Raw genomic sequence first — 19,167 nt, forward strand, 5'->3', positions numbered from 1 at the left:
ACAGTTCAATCTATTTATTTGAAATGCACAAATTATGAAAAAATACAGTTTTTCTAATTTAATCAGAGCAATGATTTGACACTATTTCATTATTTGATTGGGTAGCTTTTTTTAAATCAGCCATTTAACTTGGTCACTATATTGTCAAAAGTTAATAGGAGTATAATGGTTTTTTAAAAAAATATATACAGTTGTATTTTTTTTAAAGACTTCTCAAAGTGAAATGTAGGATGTCAAAGTTGTGCAAATGACAGCCTGTGCCAAGTACAATCCACGTACCTTGGTAATCCAGCAACAAAGGTCAGGCAACTCTGTTCTATTTGTATTTCTTATTTTCTAGTTTCCATTTATAATTTTGAGAGGTTGGAGTTTGGGAAGAGCTCTTGATGTTGTGGTGAATGTCTGCCAAGCTGCCTGTCTCCCCTCTGGCGAGCCTTGCTTCACTAACATTGGCTGTGCATTATCTATACTGTTAAGGACACTCCCCTTGGATATAACTGTATATGCATCTATTGTCTTTCATTATTGTACCATGAGTTTCTGCTAATAAAAGCCATGATTATTGTTTGACCACATCGTCTTTGTCGACTTCATCAACTGGCACTTCAGTTGTATCATTGATCGATTTTGCTAAATCAGAAGACCAACGTCTGTTGGTATCAACAACTTGAGATATAGGCAGCTGAAAGGGAACTGAATTAAATGGTTCATGACACTCCTTTACATGCACCCAAGCAGGTTTAATGCAACTTGTGCTGAACAGTGGTTAGTTCAATGTAAATATTTTTTTTCTTGTGCTAAAGCAGTGTCTTTTACAAATTTACGCAAAAGGATCCTAAAATGAACAGATCTTTCAAAGTACAGCTTTGGACCTGACCATTTCTGACAATATTTGCAATGTCTGATCTGTTTTCAAAGTAGTATTTGATTTTGGATAAATCATGGGATAATTTCAAAAGGTCACTTAATTCATTTCCAAAGTACACAATAAAAACTGTCATGTACAATCTTCTAAATTGAGCACTGTCTAATATCATGTATTTTTTCCTCCTTTGATCAGGGTGTCCCCCCAAATTCACTTCGATTTTTGTTTGAAGGTCAACGGATTACAGATCAGCAAACACCTAAAGAGGTATGGAGGCATTTGATTTCTAATATTAACTGGATGTGTCTTGAGAGTTAGAAATGCTGAAGATTTATTTAAGCCTTTGGACTTTTGCACCATTTTAAAAAAGTGATCATTTTATTCCCATGAGGGATTTTAATGCTGCAAATTGGGTCAATCCTCTGTATCTGCTACTAAGTACTGTACTTGCAGCACCTAGTTTCACACACTCCTGATCAGATGTTCTTTTCTCCAAATGTGCGTAAAAGTGTTTGTACCAAATTAATATGAAAATACTTGCTTATCACAGCAGCTTTCTTCATAGTTTTTCCTTATGAATTTAGTATCTGTATAGTTTTATGCAGTGACTTTTGTTGTTGCTTGAAACTAATTCTTAAATTAGTCATTCATAGAAGGTAGAGAAAAGATTTTAATCTCTCTGATTTGGTTGTGCAGTATTTGTTTTATAAACACATTTGATTTAGAAATTTTCACTGCATGGGCCTTTTTGATCAGGCTTTTAATTTACAAGATATCACTTTATGAAATTTTTTCCAGCTCAACATCCCCTACATAAATCAGGGACTGACTGCATTCCTAATTTGCTTAGCACACAACTTTTGAGTTTCTTTGCCGTTATAAATTTGTAGGACTTTACTAATTTTTGACCTTTGAAATTAAATTTGGGTTCTGTACCAGGTACTTCTCAGTATCTCGTCTCATGGTCTTGAGGTCTGAAGTTTTTAAAAAAAAAGCTATCATGTTAGAAACCATTGTCAAGTCTGTTCCAAGCTTCACCTTGATATCTATGCATGTCTGTGTATATTATATATTTCCAGTAGTTTGATTCAATGGTTATTGGGAGCAAACAAATTTGTTTCCCTTCCACCATGAAATCTAACAAGATAAAGTACCCTTAATGTTTGTTAAGGTCAATTAAAGCAACTCAGACAATCTAAATGAAAGTCTTTATGGCTGTAGGTTGTAGCCAGTCACTATTTAAGTCCATGGTACATACAATGAGTGAAGCTGATTCCAGAAATAAAAGAATTTTGAAATACTTATGGAGATTAAAAGTAATTTGTGATTTGTGCTTTCATCAATTTGATTATCTAAAAAAATTGAATCTTACAACACTGGAGGAGTCCATTTGAGCCACATGTGAAACTACTATCCAAATCATTTAAATGTTCCTCCCAAAGAAAAACATTCCTTTAGATATTTTTGTTTTTGTTTCCTTTGTTGTCTTTTATATTTTTAGAGACTTTTGTAATTATTGCAACATATTTACAAATTACAGTATTGATGTTTTATAGTAATTATTACTGCATATATTTCAAACATAAAATGGTCGTTTTCAAATGTGTGATTTACATCAGGACTATCACTTAAAAATCTTCATAAAGACTTGGTAGGTGTGCCTGCAGGGGTTAAAATGTATTGCATGCTTGCAATTTCTGTTTGTGGCTTTTTGTTTAATATTTTTAAGCAACGTCTTTGAGCCAGGGTCATAGCCAGTTTCTTGGCTTGTTTGGGAGATAAGGGTTAGTTTAGCTTTTGTTCTGTGAAATGGAGGACCCAGAGAATGTTCTGACATTTCCTGTTGACTGTCTAACAAAGTTTTAACAGATTTTAACAACATTTAGCAACTTATAATAATGTTAACAATATTTAGTATCGTTTAATAAACATGGGAAAACTCATTAACTTTAGTACGAATTTATTTGAACGAGTCATAGACAGCAACTTTATTTTTATCCTCCAAGCGACTATAAAGGAAAGTATTCGCTACAGTGCCTTTGTTTTAAATGTTGTTTTGTTTTCTTTTTTTTTAAAGTGAAATTGGCAAAAGCACATAACCTATTAAACCATATTACAACCTGCATAAAGTAGTGCATAACTGTGCCAAAGATTAGCTGGTGATTCTGTCAAGACATGGAAATTTGTTGTAGTGAAAAATAATTAAAAAGAGGAAGTTTTCTTCCCTTTTCCTTTCTTATCTGTTCCTTTACAATCTACATTGGTATTTTTCCCCTTTATTGATTCTTACTAATGAAAAACCTCAAAGAACAAACTCCACTGCTGGATTCCATATGCTCTTCAGCAAGTATGTTGTTACTACCTAGACCAGCAGCAATAGAAATTCACCAAGACCATGGTATCTTCAAAACAATAATTTTATTAATAACTATTAATAATATAAAATGTTACTTAACTCTAAATTGAATTCGTGTGTGTGTGTGTGTGTGTGTGTGTGAAGTCCCAAAACCATTACAGTTCAGGCATAATTCTGAAGAGATGATTTTAAAGTTCAAACTTAGAAATATTTTGTGTTGAAATTCTGAGTCTTTAAAACTGCCGTTGAAAGGTTCTCACGAATTCATTGTAGAGTTGTTTTCAAAGAATTGTTTCTTCATACAAATGATTTTCCACAAATCCCCCTCTCTTGTATGGAGGTTCCAGAACTTGTTTTACATGTTGATTTCAAAAAACCCAGGCAAGTGTTAAGTGAAGTGACCATTTAAAATTGGATCCAAGAGTTGGTTGGCATAGTGGTTCGTGCAATGCCTTTGTGGCGCCAGCGATCGAGACTAGGGTTTGACTCCTGTGCAGTCTGTAAGGAGCTTGTACATTCTTCCTGTGTCTGCATGGGTTTTCCCAAGGGGCTTCTGGTTTCCTCTACCGTTCGAAACCTACTGGGGGAGTGTAGGTTAATTAGATGTAAATTGGGTAGCCTACATTTTAAAAATATTTAAATTTAAAATAGCCTTCTTTTGACAAAGAGACAGTGCAGTGGCTCTTTCAATTCAAAACCATTTGATTCTGTGTACCTCCCATGACAAGGAGAATACAACACAACAGAACATCCCTCACTGAAGGCTACTGCATTTCTCACTTCAGATGAAACTAGGCAATATTAAAGACGCCTTCCTGTCATTGTAATCACATGATATGACATCTCTGCTGAATCTGTTTGAAGTCTCATCTCTTCCAAAAGTATGAATTAATGGTTCTGATTTGTCTGCTTAGGTCATAACCAGATGGCTTCGTGTACACAGATCATTGAAGAAAAAAACCCAGCCTGTTTGAACAAATGCCATCTCTCAGCAAAGACCATTGTTTTTAGTTCAATGGAGAATCACTTCTGTAGTTATTTACACAGCTTCCACTGAACAATGGATTAGGAGACATTTTGTCTCTCAATATGGTTTCTGTGTGTGTCTGTGTCCCTGTTCACCTACAAAGCCTTTTCTAAGAAATATATATTATATAACTAAAGATTAATAATAACATAATTCTATTACAGAAGCAAATATTGGAGAATAAAGCATATGAGGTGGTAGGGTGAACCAGAGAATTGGGATATACAAATAACAGTAAATAAAAAAAACGACATGAGGGAGAAAACGGATCATGAGGGAAAACTGACAAGTAATATCAAAACAATCAGCAAGGGTCATATAAAAAGGAAGAGGGTAGCCGGGGTAATTTTTGAACCCTTGAGCAATGAGAGAAGGACATTAATAATGGGAAACAAGAAAATGGCAGCCAAGTTGTATCAACATTTTGCATCAGTCTTCCTGGTGGAGGACACTGCAAATATCCCAAAATTTTTGATTGATGATGTCAAATAATATGGAAAAATTTGTAATGGTCACTAATAGCAAGAAGGTGGTATTGAGGGGAAAATACAATGAGATTCAAACCAGACAAGTTACTTAGTATAAATTCAGTCTATTTATAGGTCTTAAAAAGAAGTAGCTGAAGTAATATTAGAGCCATTGGTTGAAATTTTACAAATTCTGGAGATCTGGAAGGTGCCATGAATAGGAAGTTAGTCAAAAAATGGGCCATTGTAGGCCTGTCAGCATAATATCTGTTGGCGAGATGTTGGCATCTACAATTAAGGAGCTTGTGACTCTATAAAGCATTTAATGTCATCAATTAGACATGGTTTCATGAAAAGTAAATAGTGTTTGTCGTTTGCTAGATTTCTTAAAGGATACACATGCAGATTGTTACAAAGGAACCTGTAGATTTTCACGAGGCATTTGACAAGGTACCATACAAGCCTAGTGTACAATGAAATTGGGGAATGTGTTGTGTGAATTGAAGATAGATTATCACATAGAAGAGAGAATCTGAATAAATGGCCTTTTAATTTGAAAAATATAACCTAGTGGAGTGCCCTAAGGATTAGTTGTTCTCAATTTACAGTTTGCATTAATGACTTGGAGGAATAGGCAGAGTGGAAGGTATCCAAGTTTGATGACCTACAAGTAGATGAGAGGCGACGTTGTGAATAATATAGTTGGACTCTGCAGCAGGTTATTATTGGATCGAGTGGGTGAAAGCTTGGGAAATTGAGTTTAATGTGGGAAAATACAACGTAATGCACTTTGGTTAGAAGAAATGTAGACAGGCTATTATCTCAACAAAGAAAGATTGTAGATGATGTACAGAGGGATTAAAATTGTGCTAAATCACAACGAAGTAACAGAGTGATGCAACAAGTGGTTAGCAAAGTATTTGGCTTATTGCCCTTTATTGCAAAAGGGTTTGGGTTGAGAAAAAGATTGATGAGACAATTTCTGGAGTACAATGTACAGTACTGCCAAAATGTTTGGCCTCGAAGTCAGCCTGAAGAAAACTGAGGTCCTCCATCAGCCAGCTCCCCACCATGACTACCAGCCCCCCCACATCTCCATCGGGCACACAAAACTCAAAACGGTCAACCAGTTTACCTATCTCGGCTGCACCATTTCATCAGATGCAAGGATCGACAATGAGATAGACAACAGACTCGCCAAGGCAAATAGCGCCTTTGGAAGACTACACAAAAGAGTCTGGAAAAACAACCAACTGAAAAACCTCACAAAGATAAGCGTATACAGAGCCGTTGTCATACCCACACTCCTGTTCGGCTCCGAATCATGGGTCCTCTACCGGCACCACCTACGGCTCCTAGAACGCTTCCACCAGCGTTGTCTCCGCTCCATCCTCAACATCCATTGGAGCGCTCACACCCCTAACGTCGAGGTACTCGAGATGGCAGAGGTCGACAGCATCGAGTCCACGCTGCTGAAGATCCAGCTGCGCTGGATGGGTCACGTCTCCAGAATGGAGGACCATCGCCTTCCCAAGATCGTATTATATGGCGAGCTCTCCACTGGCCACCGTGACAGAGGTGCACCAAAGAAAAGGTACAAGGACTGCCTAAAGAAATCTCTTGGTGCCTGCCACATTGACCACCGCCAGTGGGCTGATAACGCCTCAAACCGTGCATCTTGGCGCCTCACAGTTTGGCGGGCAGCAGCCTCCTTTGAAGAAGACCGCAGAGCCCACCTCACTGACAAAAGGCAAAGGAGGAAAAACCCAACACCCAACCCCAACCAACCAATTTTCCCTTGCAACCGCTGCAATCGTGTCTGCCTGTCCCGCATCGGACTGGTCAGCCACAAACGAGCCTGCAGCTGACGTGGACTTTTTACCCCCTCCATAAATCTTCGTCCGCGAAGCCACAATGAAGACGCTGTTTACATCCGGTACCGCACGGATGGCAGTCTCTTCAATCTGAGGCGCCTGCAAGCTCACACCAAGACACAAGAGAAACTTGTCCGTGAACTACTCTTTGCAGATGATGCCGCTTTAGTTGCCCATTCAGAGCCAGCTCTTCAGCGCTTGACGTCCTGCTTTGCGGAAACTGCCAAAATGTTTGGCCTGGAAGTCAGCCTGAAGAAAACTGAGGTCCTCCATCAGCCAGCTCCCCACCATGACTACCAGCCCCCCCACATCTCCATCGGGCACACAAAACTCAAAACGGTCAACCAGTTTACCTATCTCGGCTGCACCATTTCATCAGATGCAAGGATCGACAATGAGATAGACAACAGACTCGCCAAGGCAAATAGCGCCTTTGGAAGACTACACAAAAGAGTCTGGAAAAACAACCAACTGAAAAACCTCACAAAGATAAGCGTATACAGAGCCGTTGTCATACCCACACTCCTGTTCGGCTCCGAATCATGGGTCCTCTACCGGCACCACCTACGGCTCCTAGAACGCTTCCACCAGCGTTGTCTCCGCTCCATCCTCAACATCCATTGGAGCGCTCACACCCCTAACGTCGAGGTACTCGAGATGGCAGAGGTCGACAGCATCGAGTCCACGCTGCTGAAGATCCAGCTGCGCTGGATGGGTCACGTCTCCAGAATGGAGGACCATCGCCTTCCCAAGATCGTATTATATGGCGAGCTCTCCACTGGCCACCGTGACAGAGGTGCACCAAAGAAAAGGTACAAGGACTGCCTAAAGAAATCTCTTGGTGCCTGCCACATTGACCACCGCCAGTGGGCTGATAACGCCTCAAACCGTGCATCTTGGCGCCTCACAGTTCGGCGGGCAGCAGCCTCCTTTGAAGAAGACCGCAGAGCCTACCTCACTGACAAAAGGCAAAGGAGGAAAAACCCAACACCCAACCCCAACCAACCAATTTTCCCTTGCAACCGCTGCAATCGTGTCTGCCTGTCCCGCATCGGACTGGTCAGCCACAAACGAGCCGCAGCTGACGTGGACTTTTTACCCCCTCCATAAATCTTCGTCCGCGAAGCCAAGCCAAAGAAAGAGAAGAAGATATAAATAAGGTGTACAGGTATCTTTGGGGTGAATGGGTTATCCTCTTGTGAATGGCTGAAGTTGGTTATCTATTTGGCATCTAGTAGAATGATAGGTGATCTCGTTAAACATTCAAGATTTATAATGAAATGTTTACACTGCAGGCAAACGTAGTTACAAGAATGGAGAGAATTCGGTTAAAATCCATGTATAAGCTTCTCACAGTGTGGTGATCTCTGAAATTCTCTACCTCAGTGGATTGGGGAGGATATTTAAAGAGGAAGTAGATCATTTCAAGATCAGGAAATTGAGAACTAGGGAACTTAAATATACATGAGCACAAATCTGGGGCTTGCTCTTTAAATTGGTAAGTGCTCTTTTATCTAAAACTGGCTGCCGGTATTTTGGAAAAAAAAATGAGCAAAATAACCTTGGTCCTGTTAGGTTTTGTGTGATATTGCTCCTAAGAAATACTTTGGGGGCCATTTTGGTGCCTGAAAGATGTTAATTAAATTGAAATTATTGTTATGAACAGCTTGAAATTTTCATTTTTTCTGTTCTCTCATTTGGCATCTTGTACAAAGTCTTTGCTTTATTTTATGCTAATTGAAGCCTCTATGTAATGAGAGATGTTTGCCAACATCACCAGCTAATTAATTCTTGGTAAACTGGAGCAAACAGTTTAGTTCCAATTTGCTGTTCTGTTGTGATGTATTTCCTGAAACCCAACACCCAACCCCAATCCACCAATTTTCCCCTGCAGCCGCTGCAACCGTGTCTGCCTGTCCCACATCGGACTTGTCAGCCACAAACGAGCCTGCAGCTGACGTGGACTTTTACCCCCTCCATAAATCTTTGTCCGCGAAGCCAAGCCAAAGAAAAAGAAAGAGATATGATCAGTAATGAAACAACTATGTGCTTCATTGGTTTTTATGAAGCTTTGGCATTGGTCATTAATTAACATTAGGGGCCTTATCCATGGGCTTGATGATTGGAACTCATTGAAGTGACCCATCATTATAGTTATATTGCCCTTGTGCCATGCTTCCTCATTCTGTCAGTTATTGGTGGAACACTTTAACATGGCCATTATTTATCTCCTCTTGCATCTATTTAATTCAGTTGTTGGTTGCGGAGAGTGGAGATTTGAATGCTGCCCTACTGGATCATTGGTTATGTTCTGTGCCTGCTGTCTCGTCAGCTGTAAATATTGCTAGATATTTTTACTTGCCCATTTTCAAGAGGATCATTTGGGTCGAGTGACGGATGCAGATGCTGTTAGTGGAAAGAATTGCTGAGAAATTGTGCGTATTGAAATGGATGGGGGATGAATTCCCCACCAAGATAACATTACTGTACTTGCCTTAATCATTTAGACGCATCACAGGGTGGCCATCCCTGAAACTTCATCTTTTAAAATGGGTTCACTTAACGTTCCATCTCAAAGAACGGAACGTGGTCATTAAGCACCTTGTATATATCAGGGTCCAATAACTCATCATGTTATATCCGAATTCGCGTTAAGTCGGGGTTCCACTATAGTGAAGAAGGGAATGGTTGAAATTGTAAAGTTTAGTTCTGTGGGCAAGGATCAGAGGCTGGAGTAAATATAAAAAGTTTTGTGGATGGGAAACAATTTATCACAAAGAATAGATGCTGGTTAGACTATTTAGGCATCAGGGCCTGCAGTACCATTCAATAAGGGCATCTCTGTGTTATTTCCCTGCATTGTCCATACCATTTAATTCTTCTGAATTTTTAATATATATATTTTTTAAATTATTTCCGAATCTCTCAAATAGTGTTGTCTCCTTGATTGTGCTCCTTGGCATCTGTTGACCCTTCAATCACCTCTCACCCCAGAGCACACTTCATTTTTATCCTCGTGCTTCTCCTGACATTTTTAAATGTATTGATCTTGAACGTATTCGATTGAGCCTCCACAGTCCTTTTTGGCAGTGGATTCTAAAGATTCATCACTCTTTGGTTGAAGGAAATTCTTGTGTTTGACCTCAGGGCTTGCTCTCTGTTTTGATTATGCCCTTTAACTCATAACTTGATGCCTCCTCCAACCTGCACCTCCCTATTTGCAGAAGCTATTATTTTTGTTCTACTTTAACCTTTTTCATTGATTTGAACTTCTTTAAAGTTAACCCAAATAATCTCTGATCTTGTGAATCACAGGACTTAACAAGCCCAGGCAATGTGCCTGCTAACTTCGGAGGAGTTGTGTCTGGATTACCTTCGCTCCAGCAAGTCTGCAGCTCACTTCCACCCAGACCCTGATGTGATCATGCAAAAAATGATGTAATTTCAATCCCACAATGCAATTGCCTGTTTCACACTTGCCTGATCACAATGCTGGCTTCTGCAGATGCCGGGGAATGTACTCTGGGTCGAGGCTGTCAATCCTCAGCATGAGATTACTTTATCTGACGCTGGCTTTGTTTACATCTCATTTCCGCTTCCTCACCACCACCTTTCCCCTTTTCCCCATTTCCATTTCTCAGTTTTCTTTTTTTGAACGTACTGTATGACAACACTTCTAAAACATAAAATATTTCCACCATTCCCACATCTAAAATTCCCTTAACCCCGTGTCTCCCCCAACCCCCCCCCCCACCTCTCTGAGTTGTCCCTTGCCAGGCAACCACAATTCCCCTCTCCATTCGGACTGCGAACCCGTTCACAAGTGTCAACTTATTTTGCAGTGACTGTTATTCTCTCCCACCCATCCCCCTCCAGAAAAGACTTTTATCTTCACATTACAACAAAGCTCTCCCTCTTTTCTTCTTTTTCTTTTTCTTTTTTTAAACCCCCTTTTCCCTTACTTCCCTTTTCTTCCCTCCTTTACTTATACATTATTTTTACTTATTTATATGTAGTTTGTCATTGTTCTTTGTTCTTGTTCTTCATCTCTCTTTCTGTCTTGCAGGCGTTCTACATATTCTTGTGCTTTCACCGGATCTGAGAAGAGTCTGTTTTGTTGCCCAGGGATAACTATTTTAAGCACCGCTGGATATCTTAATATAAATTTATAGCCTTTCTTCCATAGGATCGATTTTGCTGCGTTAAACTCCTTCCTCTTCTTTAGGAGCTCAAAACTGGGTAGAAAAAAAGTTTTTGACTTCTGTATTTCAGTGGTTTTTTGTCTTCTCTAATTTTATTCATTGCCTTCTCCAATATATTTTCTCTTTTGTGTATCTCAGAAATTTTACTAAAACTGATCTTGACTTTTGTTGTGACTGTGGTTTCAGGGCTAATGTTCTGTGTGCCCTTTCTATTTCTATTCCTTCCTGCATTTCTGGCATTCCCAGGACTTTTGGGATCCATTATTTTATTAATTCTTTCATATCTTTGCCTTCTTCATCTTCCTTAAGGCCCACTATCTTTATATTGTTTCGCCTACTATAGTTTTCCATTATATCCATCTTCTGAGCTAACAGCTCCTGTGTTTCTTTAACTTTTTTGTCACTTTCTTCCAATTTTCTTTTTAAGTCGTTCACTTCCATTTCTACCACCATTACACGTTCTTCCACATTTTCTAATCCTTTCCCTACATTTGTTATGACCAGCTCTATTCTACTCACTTTTTCTTCTGTACCTTTCATTTCACTAAATTCTAGTGTCAACCATTCTTTTAATGCTTTCATTTGTTCTTGAAATTTTTTTTATCTATGTACTGTCCATTCATTTTACCTCCTATTCCTCCATGCAGAGCTTGGTGTTCTTCTTCTGTGTCTGCTCTTGGGTTTGTATCTTCTATTTCTCTTCCTTGTATCTGTGTCCCTTCTGACTTTCTTGTTGAGCTGCTTGTCTCAGTTTGTTGGGTTTTTTTTCCATGGTTTCTTGATGTTGGCCCTTCTTCTGGGCTGGTTATCTGTTGTGTCTCTTGCTTCCTTTTCTCTTTCTCACCCCTCCCGTTCCCGTTGCTTTCTTTATCTTCCAGCTGGGAGCCCTGCTGTCAGGCCTCTCTCAGCTGTTCGTGCTGTGGAGTTTCACTCCACAGCTGGTCCCCCCCTCTCGTCGGCGTTCTCCTTGTCGTGTGCAGTTGCGCACCCCTGTTTGGCTCCATGAGCCGTTTTTGCAGTCCCACAGTCGGTGGGTCGCGACCCTACGGGGTCTCCACTAACCTCGGGGAGTGGGCTCCTCTTTCCACGGCGGATCCCTGCTTTTTCATGCAGGTAAGGCCTTCACCTTTCTCTTCCAGCGTCTTTCTTTCTTCTTTTCTTCCCGTTGTTTTTGGCTTTTCTTTCTTAGGTGCCATTTTCTCCATAACTTTATTTTTTATTTGTTGTGATTTGTGTGTCTGGGGCTTTGCTTTTTCTTCTTTTTTCCTTATTTTTGAAGAGGGCTGGTATTCTCCTACCGGCCACTACTCCATCACGTGACTCCTCCCATCTGATGCTGGCTTTGAGCTGATTTTGCTTTCACACTTGCCACTTTAAAGGCCAATTGGCTTTTGATTCCTGGAATCACTTGCAAGTGTGAAAGGGGCTTCAAACTTCAAGACAACATAGCCACCCTGTCAAAGCCCTTAAGAACTTGGTATGTTTCAATGATGTGGCCACATTCTCCCAAGCTCTGGAGGGACAGGTTTAGTCTGTTGAACATCTCTTTATTAAATAAATCACAAAGCTAAGAATGAGAAGGATGAACTTGCACTATATTTCCTTCATCATATATTTATCATGACTGTATTAAGTTTTCCTTATCCTACCTTTTGAGATGATGTCTAAACACTTCCTGAAGATGTGAGGAGAATATCCCATTCCACAAAAAAAAACCCAAAAGGTTTTAAAGGAATTGGTGGAGGTGGAGAACTAGTAAAGATTTTGCATCTCCATCGCTCTGGTTGTCCTAAGTACTTTGTAGCAAATTGAGTGCAGTTGCTATTCCAGGTTAGTAAAAATAGCCAGTTTGTACGTAGAGCAAGGTACCACAAACTGATTGCTATTAACTTTTAAGACTTTTAAAAGATGAATAATTAATAAGGAGAATTTTTGCTCTATAGAATAGCGCAAAGGAATCTTTTGCATTCACTGGAATGGGCTTATAAAGCCTTGGATAAATCACTTGGGTAAAAGATGCTTATGAGTAGAATGTTGTACTAGATTTAAGGTAAGATATTGCCTGGGAAGGAACATTTTGGCTATGAGGAGACATTAGATCAGTTGAATTTGTTTTCTTTGAAGCAGAGAAAGATGAGGTGGGCATAGATAGGTTGGACAAAAGATGTTCTAAAACTAGAGGGCTTGGGCTAAGAGATATAAAGAGGACTTGAGGAGTAACCATCAGATGAGGTTGGAATCTGCCTGTGTGTGGGTGAAGATAGATTCTCTCACATTTAAGATAAGTACGAGTATTGCCAAGAAATAACAGGCTGTAGACCTTAATGCTGGTAAATGGGATTAGTATACTGAAATCGGCATGAACATAGTGGATGAAGGGGGTATTTCCATGACACTCTGATGTCCATGACCTCACTGTCAGTGATCAGATGCCATTCAACTCTATGATCGAAAGAAAGGCACACAGCTGGAGTTTAAAACCCATGTGCATTTGTTAGAACAGATGATAGCAGTTTGAAGGCCCAGGCATCTTTCTGCAGTCACTTGGAAATCATTTCCTATATCTCTTTCTAAAAAGCAGTGGCTTCATTCACCATGTCATTAATATCAGTGTCCAATAAATCATAGTTAGAATAAATATAATGAGGAAAACCCTCTGATCCTGATATAAGTGAATGTAAAATGGCCACAATTATGCATTATTTTTACTATGTAATGTCCTTGCAATATATAAATCTGGAGTGTATAACTGCAGACTAATAGTAACTGAGCAGTAATTAATGCTCATTTCTGTATATGGACTAACATTTCTCCTATTTAAGTTATAAAAGGGCAACATTTAATCTTAGCAAAAGCTTCTTTTGATCTTGCGTTGTTGAACCACGTTTGCCGTTGCATTCTTTGCATAGCACATTATTGAAGGAGAAGTATATTTGTGAGCAGTTCAACTTACTAAACCTGAAATCTGTTAGAGTTCAGTGAAGCTGCATTCATTACTGGTTTGAATGAGCTATTTGTTCCAGTTTAGGCTGCAAAAAATGTAACTTGACAATCTTGGTTAAGTACTCATCTGTTTTATGGGAGTTCTGATATATTCAGATTTGAAATGCTTTTGAAGTATGCGTCCTTTCTTCCTTGTGGTAGCCTCCGTCATAGTGGTAAATATTCAGGAGTTTGAGTGTTCAAATCCTGCTCCAGAATTTGGGCATATAATATAATTAGGCATTATGCAAGTTTTAGATTTAAATTCTGTTTTATTAAATATTAATTTCTTTTAAAACTTTGTTTAATTATTCATGTGCCATTTAAAGCTGTGTTATTGGTGATGTATTTTTAATTTTTCTGTATTTTGGCCAATGTGAAATTACGTTGGTAATGTTAAAATAATTCTGAATTGGTGCCTGAGAAGTAAAAATATCCACAATGAGATGTTATCCATTATGGTTGAGTGTGGCTACAAATACCTTTGATTATCCCTCTCCTTAACTTATTAGCTATCACTGAGCATACAAACTATTTGCAAGTTATAAATAACTTTTACTGTTTACACTAGGATAGTAGTAGCACATTTACTTTAAACCATTTTAAACAAGCTCCAAAGGGAGATTATGGAATGAGGGACCTAGGTACGTGAATCACAGAAGTTTGGCAGGTCGATGCTGCAAGTTTTTAAGAGGATAAACAGCATGTTGTGAATGGGTCAGAGTATGGAAAAGGAGAAGTTTTGTTACAGGGTGTTGGTGAGGCCTCATGAGTCTTATTAATAACAATGAAGGTGGTCCAAAAAAGACTCATTAGGTTCATTCTCAGGATGAGTGGATTATCCGATCACGAATGGCTAAATAGTTGGTTTTGTATTCTTTGGAATTTAGAAGGAAGAGTAATGTTATTGAAAGACATACGATATTAAAAGGACACGATAGGAAAATATTGAGACTTTTTCACTACTGGGAAAGTTATAAGCTAAGGGGCTGGTCATTTAAGACTAATAAAATTATTCTTGTAGATGACAGTGTATTGCTAGAATTCTCTAGCCCAGAAAGTTTTGGTGACAAGCTTTAGAATTTTTAAAAATGAAAGTAAATACATTTTGAAAGGTTGAGTGATTGAGGATAATTGCCATCTGGCATAGGAGGATCTGAGACCTGCTGTCAATCAGCTGTGATCTCATTGAATGGTGAGGCAAGGCGACTGACTTCGGTTCCTATTTTTCTTGTGTTTTATTGGTAAATTGGTGATAATTGGAAATGATTGGAGAATTAAGAATTAGTGCCTCCGGTCTGGACAGATGTTCCAGAGCAATGATTAACCTAATTCACAGGTCAGGGATTACATGACTGGACTGAAGTAGTGTACCTCCAGAAAGATTTCACCAGAAATATGAACAGATTATGTTTGCAGAACCAGTTCCTCAGCTGTGTGGCTGTTTAATGGAACATGGCCAAGAATTTTCAATTTTACCAATTTCTTTGTATCATCTGGGAGCTGGTTCATCATATTTTGTTATAATTAAAAAAAAAAAATTACATCGCATCAATATTTGTTCTATGTATTAGATTTTAGGCAGCGTTGGTGATTCATTTATGCAGATCAGATTTTGTTTTGGATAAAATTGCAAAGGAATCTGGCCAGAGGAAGTGATGTTCAAGCCCAGTTTACAATGAGGGTTGGAAAGAATGGAGTAGGAGGAATCCTTAATTGCACAGGGATGGAGTGAGTTGGACATAGCGAAATGTGGCATAAGGTGCCTCTGGGAAATTGATGTTTGGAGAAGGGGAAAGAGTAGGAGATTGCAATAGGTTTGATTGAATCTATTTTTTGGGAGGGTGGTTAATTTTGAGAAGATCATGGGTGTGTCATAGATTTATAGTTTTGGACTGGAGGTAATGTTCATGCAACATGTTCTGGTGACAAGTAGCCAGGGATCCTGGCCACCAAAGATAAAATATGGCCTCCTTAAAGTTCTTCTCATTTGATAACAGTCTGTTATCAAATTTCCTTTACTAAATTCTAGAAGCAAGGATAATGTTTTGAAACTAAATGCCTGCTATGTCTAACATTAGAAAGTTTCCTGATTACCTTTGATTTCTAAAATCTATACTATACTAATTCAGTCATATGCTATATTTCAAAACCATTTTTAAAAAAAAAAGAATCAATAGCAGAACTTGTTAATTGTCCCATTTCCTGATTCTTGCCTCAAAATTTGTGTTTCCCTAGCACATATGTAATGTTTTTGTGTGTTCTCTCATTCTCTTTTGCACATTGAACCTGGTGTGTTTGCATTGCAAGGAGCAGAATGTAGATTAGGAAAAGGAGAGGAATCCAAAAACACCTTTGGGAATGGGAAGAGATGCATTTCTATTGATTATATGATTGGTTGGGTGAGTGTAGTCCTAACCAAGTAGAAACTAAATTGATGTTAGAGGAGGTTTGTGAGGTGAATCATGCCAAAATCTGCAACAAATTGAAAGCTGGTAATTTTCTAGGTCACATTCACAGAATCTTTGGTAAAAGCCAATTTACTCTGTGCTGGGATCAGAATCCTGATTGGAAGAATACAAAGTTCTGGCATGTTTCTAGGGAAACTAATTTTCCACTAGTTGCATAAAGTTAATTTTCACCTTACTATTTGCACACATTTTTGTAATAATCATTATTTTTAGTTTGGAAGTGGTCAGTGATTTCCTTAACCTTTTATTGGATTCATTGATTCAGGCCTTAATACAGATCTGAGCAGGTCATGTTGATAAACTCTTTGGAAGATGGTCAGAGGTATCGATTTTTTGATGTTTAAAAAAAAAAAATTAGACGTGCAGCATTGTAACAAGCCATTTTGGCCCGAGAGTCTGTGCCACCCAATTTACACCCCATTAACCGACACCTCCAAAATGGTTTTGAACGGTGGGAAGAAACTGGAGCCCCCGGAGAAAAACCCATACACACCTGGAGAGAACGTACAAACTCCTGACAGACTGTGCTGAGTTGAATGCTGGTCCGGTCCTGATTGTTGGCGCTGCAAAGGCATTGCATTAAACTGCTACCCCAACCATGATGATGGCGCTTTTTACTTTGAGCAACTCTTGCTTCTAACACCCTAATGAGTGGCTGCCTTTAAAAAATATTTACATTCTCGATGAGCAAAAATGTCAAAAGTTACCAGGGATAAATTGGAACGTGCATTTGAAATTACTGTCAGGTATTTTAGATTCTATTTTGACAAAATAAAATAGAAATTTAACTGAAAAATTCTCTCCTAATATGAAAATTAACGCTGTTTTTGTTTCTGCAGCTGGGAATGGAGGATGAAGATGTGGTTGAAGTTTATCAGGAACAGACAGGAGGATGGTTGAGAGCCTAACTGCTTGTCACTGTATAAGACTCCTGATCATCTGTATAATTTCCTTATTGTTTCTTGTTAGCTGTAATCACTGATTTTATATAAAAACAAAAAAAAAATCAAACAACTTTCTTTCATATGGTTTGTACAACATGTTGATGCCCAGCTTTTAAGTTCTTATTTTCAGTATATTCTGTAATACAACCAAGTGCCCGCTAAGATTTTTTTAAATAGAAATTTGTGATTTGAGTACCTTGGCTTTATAAATTCATATTTTTCATTGCAATAATAAACAAATGTTTTGGATTTGCTTTTTTTTTCAAATTATAGGAATAAATGGATTTAACGTTGTTGTATAAAGAATTCTTGCATTTAAAGGCATATTTTAAAACACAGTCCCAATGATTTTCTTTGAAACTGCAAGTTAGGAACAGAAATGATTTTCAAGGCATTTGCTTTGACCTCCTTTTTGGCTAGTCAAAATGTTGTCCATTTTTGTTCGAAGACAATTAGCAAATGTGGGGTTGGGGAGAGGAAGGGGGAGGGTAAAGAACAAAGCATTTACATCATGTGTAAGGTGGCTATGAGCTAGCAAGCTATTTTAGGGACAGGGTACAACAGCAGTAATCATGCAAAATTACTGCATTTGTAATACCTGTAAACATTATTGTGAAAAGCGGAATGACAGTGTAAGATAAAATGTTCATCAGGGTGCTTTCTGTCGGTTAAACTCTCTAAATTTTTTGTCTCAAGTAAAATGTCTTCAGGGTATTGAAAACTTGGAGTTCGCTTTGTACAAGGATTTTTCCTTCGCTTTCTAACATTTCTATATATAATAGACTTAAAATAGCTATCCTTTGAACATGCTTCAAGGGAGAGCAAAAGCAAATATCTTTACTGCTGCACTCATGTTTAAGTGAAGTCAGTTAGAGAAGGGTTTCTTAGTGATTATTTGTGGAAGACAGTGGCAGAAAGCAAATAGAATTTGTCTTGTTCATTAAAGATATTAATTGATCTAGTTTAACCTCCATAAGAAATTTATTTTAAGTGAATACTTCCTAATTTACTGGCAACCATTCATTCATTTTTATGATGGAACTCAGTACAGGTAATTGTTACTTGTGTTTTTTTTTTAAAAAGAATTATGTGAGAGGATTAAGATCACATGTACATTGATTGGAATGAAACAGTGTTGAGATTCTTTGAGAGAACAGATATTATGAACTGTAAAGGATATGAGAACACTATTTGATAAACTATTGGAAACTTACTTGACTACAATGTGATTGTCAGGCTGGACCAACCTGATAAAGGTGCTATCTTTTAACGAAAAGGCTTGTAGACTACAGCACCTGCCATTATAACAATTCCAGTATAATCAAGCAGAAATTTACTTTGTACCCAATGAATACATGTTCTAAGAGGATTTTTGATGAAAAATTACTGTTGAATAATACTTTGATCGAAGCCATTCAGCTACACTTTTTTTTGTTTCTATTTGCAATATTCCCAGAATTTCTTATACAGATCTTAAACCGACATGAATGAGGGTTGTTCAACTTTGTACATAATCTTACATTAAAATGCTGAATAAAAACATGTTGAGGAAATAAGTGACCAGAACACTTGCTTAGAATTTTTGTTTGGTTTGTTTTGCAACTGGGGCAGCACAGTTGGCGTAGTGGTTAGTGTAATGCCTTTACAGTTCCAGTAATCGAAACCTGGGTTCGAATCCTATGCTTCTGTAAGGATTTTGTATGTTCTCCCCATGGCTGTGTGTTTTTTCCCTGGGGGCTCCGGTTTCTTCCCACCGTTTGAAACGTACCAAGGGTGGAGGTTGATTGGGTCTAAAATTGGGCGGCACGGGCTTGTGGGCCGAAGTGGAATGTTACCACGCTGAATGTCTAAATTTAAAAAAAAACTAAGATTTAAATTTCACACTGAAACCTTTTGAGTTGTTTTCAATTTTAATTGTTTTTGTTTTATATTTGTTTTTTTCCCCCCCCTGCATTTTGACTTTATGGCAACATTTTACA

General features: G+C 38.4%; 1 protein-coding gene across 2 annotated transcripts in view; it reads left to right on the forward strand.

Annotated features, from left to right (window-relative positions):
- The window catches only part of sumo1 (small ubiquitin like modifier 1), a 44,325-nt gene extending 25,571 nt beyond the window's left edge, over positions 1–18,754 (forward strand). For both annotated transcript variants that reach the window (XM_069904826.1, XM_069904825.1), the window contains exons 4-5: positions 1,061–1,132; positions 17,084–18,754. In XM_069904826.1, the coding sequence (XP_069760927.1) occupies positions 1,061–1,132; positions 17,084–17,152 (141 nt within the window). In that variant the 3' untranslated portion in view covers positions 17,153–18,754. The remainder of the gene's footprint in view (positions 1–1,060; positions 1,133–17,083) is intronic.
- Positions 18,755–19,167: the final 413 nt, after the last annotated feature.

This window comes from Narcine bancroftii, chromosome 12, assembly GCF_036971445.1.
Source record: "Narcine bancroftii isolate sNarBan1 chromosome 12, sNarBan1.hap1, whole genome shotgun sequence".
In the NCBI taxonomy this organism is placed as follows: domain Eukaryota; kingdom Metazoa; phylum Chordata; class Chondrichthyes; order Torpediniformes; family Narcinidae; genus Narcine; species Narcine bancroftii.